At 40.0% G+C, this 11730-nt stretch overlaps 1 protein-coding gene across 6 annotated transcripts in view; it reads left to right on the top strand.

Moving 5' to 3' along the window:
• The first annotated feature begins 4085 nt into the window (after window positions 1–4085).
• Window positions 4086–11730, top strand: part of FCHO2 (FCH and mu domain containing endocytic adaptor 2) — an 87778-nt gene continuing 80133 nt past the window's right edge. For 2 of the 6 annotated variants that reach the window (XM_035309562.1, XM_035309561.1), the window contains exon 1: window positions 4090–4276. In XM_035309562.1, coding sequence (XP_035165453.1) covers window positions 4244–4276 — 33 coding nt within the window. In that variant the 5' untranslated portion in view covers window positions 4090–4243. Of the gene's footprint in view, window positions 4277–11730 lie in introns of all 6 variants that reach the window. The other 4 variants (XM_035309564.1, XM_035309563.1, XM_035309565.1 and 1 more) reach the window with 3 other exon arrangements.

Genomic DNA, 11730 nt, shown 5'->3' with positions numbered 1-11730 from the left:
GCCAGATTTTTTTCCCTAACCTTTCTAGCTTTAATTACCATGTATGGGATTTCATTGCACTTTTTGTACCTTAAGAAAACAAAACGAAACAAAAAAAAAAACACAAAACCTTCTCTAGTCATGAAGGTAATGTCTAGATCAGAAGCAAGTGAATCATTAAGCTTCTGGGTAATGTCTGCATCTAGCCAGGTACAACCATGTGGTTACAACATGCTCCTGATGATCTTGAAATCCTATAACATACCCTGATAATACTTACCACAGTTAAATGACTCTTGAAAGAGATTTTGCTAGCAATTTGCTGTCTTCCTTTTTCCTCATCTTTTGTTCTCCACTACAGTTGTAAGTAAATAATAAAGTCTTTGTACATTTTCTGGTGCTCATTGTTTTGGAATCTGTCATTAAAAAGTTCTTGTTTTCTTATCAATGTTCATTGTGTGACTATTTTAAAAAAGTAAAGTAAATGCATTTCAAGGGTGTGCCTCAATTTGGTACATATCTGAGCCTTCTCAAAGGTCCAACTACAAAAGTAGTGCAGTGTGAGATATGTATTTACCTGCATCAGTTTCGTACTCTTTAATGTATAAAGAGCTTTAAGTATCAACTAGCTCTTTGGGAGTTCATTATGGTAGTAATGTAAGAGTAGCCAAATTTAATTCAGGTTATTCAGGTCTTCATTTTTCTCGTTTTAAAGTATTAGTGCCTTCAGTTGTAGGTTCATGTATCACGGGTGTACCCCAAAATTGTATTCAGTTATTGTGCCTAAAGTTCATAATCTATTTTCAAATGGCTTACTCATAAGGTAGATTAACTTAGTTTCTATAGGTAGAAAGCAATATACAATCTTTGTTTTTTTAATTATATTAATGTCTGTAGTCTAAATGCACTCTATATTTCCGTATCATATTTGACAGGTCCTCCCAATAAGAACTCATTGCATATAATGCCATGCCCTGCATAATCTACAGTCTTTAAAAAGATTGATTGTTGAAAATAGGTTATTATTAAAACTTACAAGATCAGAAGCTGACAATAGGGGAGGATAGGTAAATGAAATGCAGAGAGCAAACTGAAATCGGGGATGCTTTTCTGAGAGAGGAACTGTGAGTTGAAGACCTCTTTTCACACATACGCAACCTACAGTAGTACCAAATGGCATCATTTGCCAAAATGAGGATTCTATTCATGAGATATAACTTAACTGGTATAGCCAAGAAATCTGTTCCGCTCTTCATACACTTACTGTGAGGTGTATTATTATGGTTCTTTAACCTTAAATTTGTGTAGATGGCAAAAATAGGAGAGGAATTGCTTTTTAAATTTTCTACTAAAAAACTTAGTAATACAGAAAATTGCTTGAATCTTCTGTGAAAGCTAGTGATAATATGCAATGAGAATGTTTGTTGTATTGTACAGTGCTCACTGTATAGTTATGGCTATCAGAACAGCATTCCTTTCTGCCCACTCCCATTACACTATAAGAACAAAAGAACAATTGTGCTGGGACAGAACCTACCTAGCTCAGCATCCTGTCCTTGGCAAGCACTAAAAAGACAATACCTAAAAGAAAGAGTAAGAATAAAGTACTATAAATGGTATTTTTTTTACAAAGTATTCTCATAGGCTTCCAGAATAAGTGACACTGACTTTGTATTTAGTAACCCATTGTGGATTTCTCTATCTAGAAAATTTGCAGAGTTGCCCTGTAGAATGACCTTAATACCCTGGCTAGATATTGTAACAGTGCATAAAATCTCATCCCCATCGTATGTCTTTATGCTGAATTTTAACTTCAGTTGCAAGATACTGAGTGCTAATACGTCCTAATACCTGTTGCTGGGTGCTATGCAAGAGGCATGCCTGAAAAATTGTAGAGACTGACTGGCTATTGACATGGCACTGATGTAGCACATGAACTGAATTTTTAGTCATGCTCACTACATAATACCCAGCAGCACCTTAAGCAAAGTTATCAATAATCAAGAATTTTCTTATCTAGCCCAGTCTCCAAAGAAGGGATGTGTGTAATAAGATTGGCTTCAGTAAGGGTTTTTCAGTATGTGCTACTGTAAATACAAGGTAAGTGACAAGATCTGCATGCACAATGCTAAAATTTGAAAACAGTCCTTTGTTGCCAGTAGAGCTTTGTGATTGTATATGGAGTTCAAAAGAAAGTTCACTCCTGAAGATATTAATTTTCTTGTGGGAATTTCAGTGTACCTTAAGAACATAATTATTATTCCTGATCTTAATCCATATCAAAGTGGTTTTCTAGATAACTGTACCTGTGCTGCAGGATGCCTTGAAGTTGAGGTCTAAGATTTTGCATTTCACTTAACTTTTGTGGGGAGAAAAAAAAAAAAAAAAAAAAAAAAAAAAACTTGTAGAAAGCCTGAGGATATGTTTGATGCTTGTGTGATGATAGATTGCTGCAGAACAGCAGCAGTTGCTTTGCATCTTGCATCTTGATGTAGCAATAGATACAGGATGACTATATACTTTTGAAAGTGTGGAAGATGGGAAGTCGTTTTTAAAATGTATAAATAAACCTGACTCCCCTTCCATCATAGCATAGTATCTGTCCATGTGAAAAAATATTTTTATATCTGCTATGGAGAGAGGGGAGGAAAACAACAAACAAACAACAACAAAAACACCTCAGCTCTGATCACGCAGCTTTTATTCCATTGTTTGCCCTGGAGTACATCCTCAGAGATGGTACTACACACTACAAAATGAACTGTGTTCATATCTTTTAGGTTAAGAGCATCATAATGCAGAACGCTTGCTTGCATCATGTAAACAGAAGCATAAAGCGTTTTTTTTTTAAATGTAGTACTACAGCATGTTCTTATTTAGAATTACCATATACATGCTTGCTACTATTACTGAAACAGAGAGATCCAGATCTAGCAGTGTTTTGGGACTTCTTTATAAGTTCTGACTACACAAAGGGTCCAGAATTTTTCTGTCTTGGCATTGGTGACTCAGCGAACCTTGCATACAGTGAAAGCTTAGGAGAACGTTGCTAGAAAGAGAGGCACTCCTAAAGTTACCATGGAGCTACAGGAAACAATGTGCTAAAGGTACAGCCAATTAGCAGCAAGTTACAACAACTAGGAATGATATTCTTCATCTTCCATGAACATGGAAAGGTAGTTGAAATTTTGTAAGGCAGAATGAATCACACTGACTTGTTCTGATACAAATTTGGTGGTCTTGTCTGCCCTAGGAGGTAAAACGCACGCCTAACTGAAGTCTGTAGTTCTTTAAGCTTCTGCAGAACACTTTCCCTAACCGTCTGGCTTTGATGGAGGTCTTTAATCAACACAAAGACCCCCATAAACACCATCCACCCTATTCTGGGAGCATTGGCTCCACGTAAGCTTGGTGTTTGACCATAGCTAGTTGTGGCAGCTGTAGCCTTGACAAAGGCAGCAAGATGTAGGTGAAGCTTGAGGACTGCAAACACTTGCCAGTCCCAGGGCCAGGGGACAGCAAGCACGGGGCACTGCCCTTGTTTTTGGCTGTCTGCACCATTTCACCCCAGCCTGGGGTGCGTACAGTGGTCGGGCCCTGTGCAGCTATGGGACTCAGGTGTAGGGCTCTGTGATATGCACGTATCACAGGACATGATTCTGTGATATGACTCGGGGACAAGAGTGTCAGTGTGTGACTGGCACTGCTGAAGCTCAGCCTTCTGAAGCTGTTTGTTCCCTCACACCTCTACAAGGCAGCGTAACGCGCTGTCCTGCTTAACTGCCACGGCAGAGGAGTGGACACGTTCCTATTGCGCACACGCTAATTCCCCGTCCTCTGCGCCTGCGTTTGTGTTTTTACGTGCCAGGCCATCTGCAGGGGCCGTCCGCTGGGCCGCTCCCCAGGCAGGGGCGGTCCCCGCAGGCAGGAGCCAGCCCCGTCCCCGCCGAGCCGCCGCCACCCTCAGGCGGACAACGGCGCCCACCGCCCCCCCTCACAGCGGGCTCCATGCGCATGCGCACCCCGCCTCTCTCCCGGCAGAGCGGGGCGGGCCCCGTGGCGCCTGCGCAGCAGCGCCGTGTCCACTCGGTGCCTGCGCGCATGCGCGGCGGTGAGGGGCGGCGGGGCCGTGTGAGGGAGGCGGCGGCTGCTGCTTCCTCCCCCCCGTCCTCCTCCTCCTCCTCCTCCTCCTCCTCCTCCTCCTCCTCCTCCGCCCTCGCCACTCGGCGCCTGGGGCCGGGCCGCGCTCGCCGGGGGCGGCGGGATGATGATGGCGTACTTCGCCGAGAGCTTCTGGGTACGGCAGCGCCGCGGGACGGGGGGCGCGGGGAGCTGCAGGGGTCCCCCCCTCAGGCTGTGAGGGGAGCGGGGGAGGGGGGGCTCGGTGCCTCTGTGTGGGAGCGGAGGGGGGGGTTCTGCAGGGAGAACGGGCAGGGAAGCGGTGATCTGGGGCCGGCAGCGAGCCGGGGCGTGTTTCCGAGCCGGGGAGGACGGGTCTGGGGCGCTGCGGCGGCTGGCTTCGTCGTAGGGGCTCGCCGGGCTGCCGCCGTGCGCTGCCTCCCGGCCGGCTGGTGGGGAACGGCGAGCTGGCCGGGACACGCACGCACACACACACACACACACACACACAAATACCTCAGAGCTTCCCATCTTTCTGCCTCTGCACAAACAATAGTTATTCCTAACGCCTAGAGAAAGCTCATTTCCCAAATGCGACACGCTGTTATTCAGAGCGTAAGCCTGCTTTCGTGTTTTTTCTGCAGCCTGCTTATTTTTTTTTTTTTTTTTTTTTTTTTTTTTTTTTTTTTTTTTCGCGCTTTGGCTCTTTTCGACAAAACGTTAAAATCGGGTGAAAAGAGCCCACGTTTGCTCGCGTGGCCTGTGGAGACGCTTGATTTGAAGTTCTGCTGTGGGAGATGAGTATTAAACTAATGTGTGAAATCTTTTCATCTTTAAAAATAAATTAATATATATGAAGTTAACGTAAAAAGTCAATCTTTCATTTGAAAAGTTAGTATCTCCTCCTACGAATAAAGTGAAATATAAGCTTTTATCCAGCTACCTCAGCTGAAATAAAATATTTTTTCCATTTAACTGTGTTAAGTGCTATAACTTATAAGTTTTTAAACTTTTGACTGTGTGTTTATCTGTGGCTAATTTCAGTAGTAAGTCAGTAATTTTGCTAAATCAATGAGGATAGAGGGCCGTTCTTGTATGTTGTTTCTCCCTGTGCCTTCAAAAGTGCTACCAGCAAATATGAGGCAGTAGACATCTACCCAGCGCTCCCCATTCCCCCTTTCTGCTCTGCAAAGTCCCTGTCTTACAGCTTGCAGGCCAAACTCCAACTGTGGGTTTAGAAACGGGTGCCAAGAAAAGGAGTTTTTCTTCTGTTGGCACAGGTATTTTTTCCTGCCTCCAAAAATGACGTAGAGTAGGACGGAAAGCACGTTTTTCTCGCTTGTCTTGCAGTGGTGGCAAAGACAGTAGACAGGGTCTTAAACTGGCAAAATTTGATGAGAAACCTTTGTAATACCATGGACAGAGTTTTATTTTGTGTAAAAATAAAGAGTAATGAGGATGGCTGTCTCCTTGCTGATGTGGGCAAATATCTTTCTAGAAAAACTGTAGTGGCTACGCATATGTATAATTTTTAACATCAGAAAGTATGTCCTTAAAAATAAGCGTAGGTTTGTGCGTTTTGACAGATGAGGCTTGTCCAGCTTTTCAGAATGGGTTATTGTTCAGAACTGTTACTGCAACGCTTTGGAAGATTCAGGGTACCATCTATATCTGCTTTGAAACGTGGTGAGAAGGCTGAGATGGAAATTAGAAGATTGCTGTTGAAATGCACTCGCAATGTGATGACTAGAAATAACTAGATGAATCTGTAAATAGAAAGAAAAGTGGTATTGCTTTGAACTTTGGAAGAAGTGTCATCTGTTTCTTGCTTTTGCCATGGCCTTCTAGGTAACAAAGGGCAAAATATTTTATTTTTCTGTTCATCCTTTCTGTCCTGTTTGTCACCTGTGGAATGGGGTTAATTATACTTTCTAAAGCACTTATGTGGAATAAATCCAAAACATTATAATCAATACTTAATTATATTATATACGTGCTGCCATCACTTCGCAGTTGAAATGGCATATTGGAAACTGAACTCTGGGTCTTGTGCTTTGGAAGACCCTTTCCCAGCTTCAGAACGTGCAATAATTGGTAGGAAAAGGCCTAAGAAACTTCAGGGTCTTAAATGTTTTTTTTGGAAAAGAGGGGTGACATGTATATATATGCGTTCCTTACATACTGTTCAGGCTACTGTGTTCTCAGAAGTTCCTAACAGCATTCTTGTGTAGGCAAAACAAATTTATTTATTGTAATAGTCTTGAAGCTTATTAGACTTCCACATTGTACTGCTTTTAAAAGAAACTGGATCATTGCAATTTTATCTTTTCGTAGGGAATGTAAGAAAAAATTACTTTCTCTGTGGTATTTTTGGGCCTGTCATTTGTTGACGGCTTCTAAGAGGTCATTGCAAGATTATTTTCAGGACATGAAGTTGAAGTTTAGAGACCTGTACGGTCACTTGAAAAACGTAGGGGTATGCCAGTAGAGTGTGGTGCTCCTGAACTTTTCAAAGTCAGTACCATATAGGTTTGGTTTTATGTGTGTGTGATTTTATTTTATTTTATTTTCATTTGTTTGTGGTATCAGAAATTATGAACGAGTAATGCAGACTATAAATGGCTTTGATTCTTATGACTGAGTTTCAGGCATTCAAGTCACATGGCCAAACATTCCCCACTCCTAATTAGGATGTTGTCATAAAACTTGGGTGCTCACTGCTATGTATGTGCTATATCAAAACAATGATGTAATTTAAAGGCAACACTTTCCTAAGTTATTTCCATTATAAATAACTAGGTTTTGTCACTTTGAATACACTCATGCCAGTACAGTAGGAAAAAAAAGCATTCATTATCATTACTTACTGTTTTCCTAGCACTGCTTAGGAAGTGTTGCATAAGCTTTGACATAAGTTTGGTTTTAAATTGCCTGGTGCAAGCGATACCCCCATTAACTGTAAGTCTATTAAACTGCTTCAAGTCAACCAAAATAAGCCACTTCTAAGCCAGTTGGTATACATCTGTAAATTGTTTTAAATTAATTTGATTAAACTGATTGAAGTTTTATGCATAGCTGAAACTGGTCTCTGCAATGGTGTGCATGTTAAACATTCGAGAAGTTCTGTGGCATAAAAATGCATGTTTAAGTCAGCTTTGACAATTTCTTTCTGTTCTATCTTTTTAATGGCTTACGCTACATGTAGCCTTTGAGAAGGGCTGCAAGGAAGGTTCCTTTCTTCTCGGGTTTTTGCAACATGTAAGGGCTGGCTGTATCTGGGGTTAGTAATCTCAGCTTTGTGAAGGGGCTTGCTCTAATAAATGTAAGACGTATTCTCTTACGCACTTACGGGCTATGATTGACACTGAGACTTGTCGCGCTTCCATCTGGAGGCCCATTCATATGTTTATGCAGTGCTACTCTTCAGCTTGGCGTGCAGATGGATGCTCAGTTTTCAGGAGAGCTGTTGTGCAATGTTTGTTCAGTCCCCTCCCTCTTTGTGTACTCGTTTAGCATGAGTTGGCAATATTCCATCTTCTTGTCCCCAAAATATTTTTTATTACCTAGATATAGAGGAAAAAAAAGTCTTTCCTCCGTTGTATGCCTGGAGCTTCTATGGAGCTGATCTGTATTTAATTTACTGAAACTGGAAGAAGGAAATTGAAATTTCCAGGTTGCTTTGTATTCAACCTTCTCAAAACCTTCAAAGCAAGGTAGATACTTTGCCTGTGTAAATGTCAGGTAACTACTTTCTGGGTGTTTCCATACCCTCAATTCTGTGTAGCTCTTTCAGACACTCAGTGATCCAAAATTACGGCTTTCAAAAGTATAACACCATCACATGCATCAGAGCAGTATTTTCGTGTAGACTGTGTCCACTAGATTAAGCAGTTGCCTTAGTGGAATGCAGGAAACATTACTTACTTGGAACTGCAGTAAGCAGTAACTGATTAAACAAAAAGACAACAACTATATCAGAGCATCTAAAATTTGTTTAAATTTACCTGCGGTTAGCTGGACTTCTGTAGCTTTATTTTTGTAAAGTCATACTTCCTTATGAGTTCATGAAAAGAAGTCAACAGTACAAATGGACAAGCCATAGCAAGCAGTATACATCTAAGTTTGTGGATAAAGAGCAAGGGGTTTCAGTTAATATGTAGAACTTTCATTTTAGGGTGAGGGGGATGAACAGCCAGTTTCTGCACTAATATATTGCAATTAGTTGTTAAAGTATATTGTAACCTGTTTAACTTGTACCTTATAGCTGAAAGGTTTTAGAAGTTGTGTCTAGTTTCAGCTAATGTTTTATTTCACCCCAACTGAGGGAGTTGTGCTTCTCCCTGTGCTCAGTTATGGGAATGTCTACAATTATTATTTGACCCATCAGTGCAACTACAAGACTTTGATAGCAGATTTTTTTATTTCTTCCAAAAAAGCTTATAAATTGTTAAGATTTATCCTTGCTAGGGGTTTTATATGCATACTCTTATGTTCAGGGGTGTAGTTTTCTCATATTTGCATCTGATAGTAGTATGGGCAGTACTTTTAAGCATAAAAGTTGCTGTAGGACAGCTTCTCTAGAACTGACCCATAGAAGAGGCAAAGGATACAAACTATCATATTCTCACCACCAAAACTGAAGGAAGTGACACTGTTTTCCATATTAATTATTTTCTAGGCTTTTCCTATTTAGGATTTACCTAGCAAGAGAATTCTTTTTGGTCATATGTCGATGATATTGCATGTTTACCATAGACGGTTGTAAAATTTAACTTAATTTGGAGATTATCCAGTTTTCATTGTTAGACAATTTGAAGTAAATTAGAGACCTAAAATTCTTAGGGTTAAAAAGAAAACCTGTCTTTAAGTTGAAGAAGCACTTCTAAATATTGTAGTTTGAATATTTGTCTGTTTCCTGGAGAATAAGCTGGAGGCTTGCTAGGCTATTAAAAAAAAATAAAAAAGTCAACGGATTATGATTTAAATTGCTTGAAGTCAAAAGTGTAGTTTTCTTATTCTGTTCTATTTCTTCAGTGTAATGTGGTATTGTGATCATGTTTAAAAGTTTGAATAGGGGGTTGAAGGATACTCAGCCAATACTCACGTGTGGTACAAAAGCAGAGGCTAAAATGATGGTAATTCACTTATTGTCAAATGTTTCTTTACTTGCCAAACTTAGTTGGAAAAAGTTAAACTTTGGCTGAATCTCTCATCAAGCTTCTAAAGTTTGACCAAAATCAAAAAGTACTGCATGTGCCTTTTATTGACTTGTCCACTGAGTTTTGCAGTGAGAGCAGTATTTGCGGCTGTCCTCTTCTTGCTTCTCACACTGGCCAAGCCAGTAGTAAATACCTGACCAATCATGGAAACTTTATAATCACGTCAGTAGTTGGGAAGCATTTGTTTACATTAGGAAAAAGGAGCGTGCTATAATAGAGTGTTAGCTTTTTATACTAATACACGTTAATGTTGAACAGTTTTAGTCCAAAGCAGGCAGAACTCTCACTTAGACAAGTTGATTAGAAACATAGGAAATAAACAGTGCTACAGATGGCCCAGAAATTTCTGGCTAGTTTACAAAATGTAGATTTAGATTTGGAATTATCTCTATGTGCAGCAAACTAACTTAGTTTTTTTTTTTTTTTTTTTTTTTCAAAGTCTGTTAAGTAGCTTAGTAAAACGGAGTTCATGTAATCTGTTTCCTGTTATGTACAAGTCATGGAAATGCTGAATTCTGACTTCTCAGTTGCTGACAGGGTTACTTTCATTTCCATGAGAAAATCATTGCAGATAGTTCTCCATGGAGGGAAGTGGAATGATTGTCTACCCTCACTTTCTGAGAGTGTTGTTTATTTTGTATACAAAGTTGGTCCATATTCCTTATAGTGGGCTTAAGTGAGGTGTTTGCTTGAATTTTAAGTCTTACTTTTTCTGATGGCTTGCTCTGAGGAGACATTTATATCATATCTGAGAAAGAGCTCTCTTGTGGTGGCATAAAATGGGAAACCTCAACAAGAACCCCAGCTTCTTAAGAGAGAGTTCTGTTAGCTCTAGGGAAAAAGGAAAAACTGCTAATAAAGCTTAAGTGTAATTTAATGGGGTCATCCTCAACAGATGGTATTATAACCCTGAAATGACATTCCGAATAGTTTTTCAGACTGATCTGGTGGTGTGTTGCATACAACCTGGAATTTATTCCAAGATGCTGCTAGTAGAGGCATGTGCGTCTGACTTCATTGGCAGTCTGTCATGGAAGGGGATGGTAATTGCCTCTGAGCAGGAGTGGAGGGTCTCACCAGTTACTTCTACTGCCTGCTGCATTTATTTGTTCTTAAGACAGTTCGTATTGGGCTTTCAGTGATCCCAGCAATTACTGTTGGCATCAGGAAGGACTGCGTAAAAATAATGAAGAATAATTGGCTATACCTACAGTTCCCATGTACGGTGTTTGAAGACACATCTGTGGAGGGTGTTATGGAAAAAATAATAATAATAATAATAAAAACCAGTGTTGATGGTATATATGCATGTAGGGGGCAAGTGCTTGTATTTTTGTAAATTGAATTCCTTTTTTTTTCTCTTACCTCAGCATACATCTGTATCCTAAATACAGAGCCTTAACTGTGACGCTCAGTACATGAGTATTTGAGCTACCCTTCTTAAAAATAACCACTAAATGGAGTGGTTATGGATAGGCAACATAGCTTTTCCTAAGCAGAAAAACATCTGCTCTCTGCACCGAGATATCATGCTTTATTTGGCATAGGTACACAAATGTCTCCCCAGGCATGAGTAGAAGATAATGTAGTTTAGAGAATAGTCCTCAGGTTAATTACCAGAACTCTTGATTATGTAACTTGTAAATAATCAAGCAGTTTCAAAGTCTAGATGTTAGTGCTTTTACGTGGAGCCTGATACTAGTAAGACAGGCCGCACTTGGTGTTCTATTTGCAAGTGAAAACATCTTTTAGCTGAACCAGATTTAAACTGCATGGAACTAAGTCATAGTGCCTGCTTTGGTCTTGCTGCTTCATTTAATCTTTAATAGATTTTTCCCTTAGCCTTGGATAACTACCTATCATATATAAAATATGTGGCATTCAGAGAGCTTTTTTCATTTATGAAACTAACTGTTCTGATTCTCTGTTGTTCTGTCTACTGTTCAACATGACGTTAGGAACAAGACTAGAACTGATTAGAAGACTTAAGTGGAAAAACTAGTTCCTTAAATTAAACTGCACTTACAACTAGGGAACAAAATTGTGATGGAAATTGGTTGGTCTGGATCATTCAGTTCTGCAAGGATTTGCAGAGTTACATTTCTGATAGATTGTCAGCACTCAGGAAGGCTGCAGCCAGAAGTAGGGTCATGGCTATGCTACTCTTCCTGTGTTTCTAAACTGGCAGGAAATTTATGGAGCCTCCAGTATAGGAAAGATTAAAAGTTACCCCATTGTGAACAGTCACACTTAAAAGTTCACAAGCAGTCTGTTCAGCACATTTTGTTCAGTGAGTTGGTTCAGGTAGGAGAAATGCATTCAAGTAAAGCAAAGAAAGAACACATGAGAAAGGAGGATTTTATTTTTTTTTTAGAAGACATGCTTAATGCTTGTTCGTAAAACCTCCAGATAT

Source organism: Oxyura jamaicensis, chromosome Z, assembly GCF_011077185.1.
Source record: "Oxyura jamaicensis isolate SHBP4307 breed ruddy duck chromosome Z, BPBGC_Ojam_1.0, whole genome shotgun sequence".
In the NCBI taxonomy this organism is placed as follows: domain Eukaryota; kingdom Metazoa; phylum Chordata; class Aves; order Anseriformes; family Anatidae; genus Oxyura; species Oxyura jamaicensis.
Note: the sequence above shows the minus strand (reverse complement) of the source record. Positions and strands in the feature narration are given on the sequence as shown.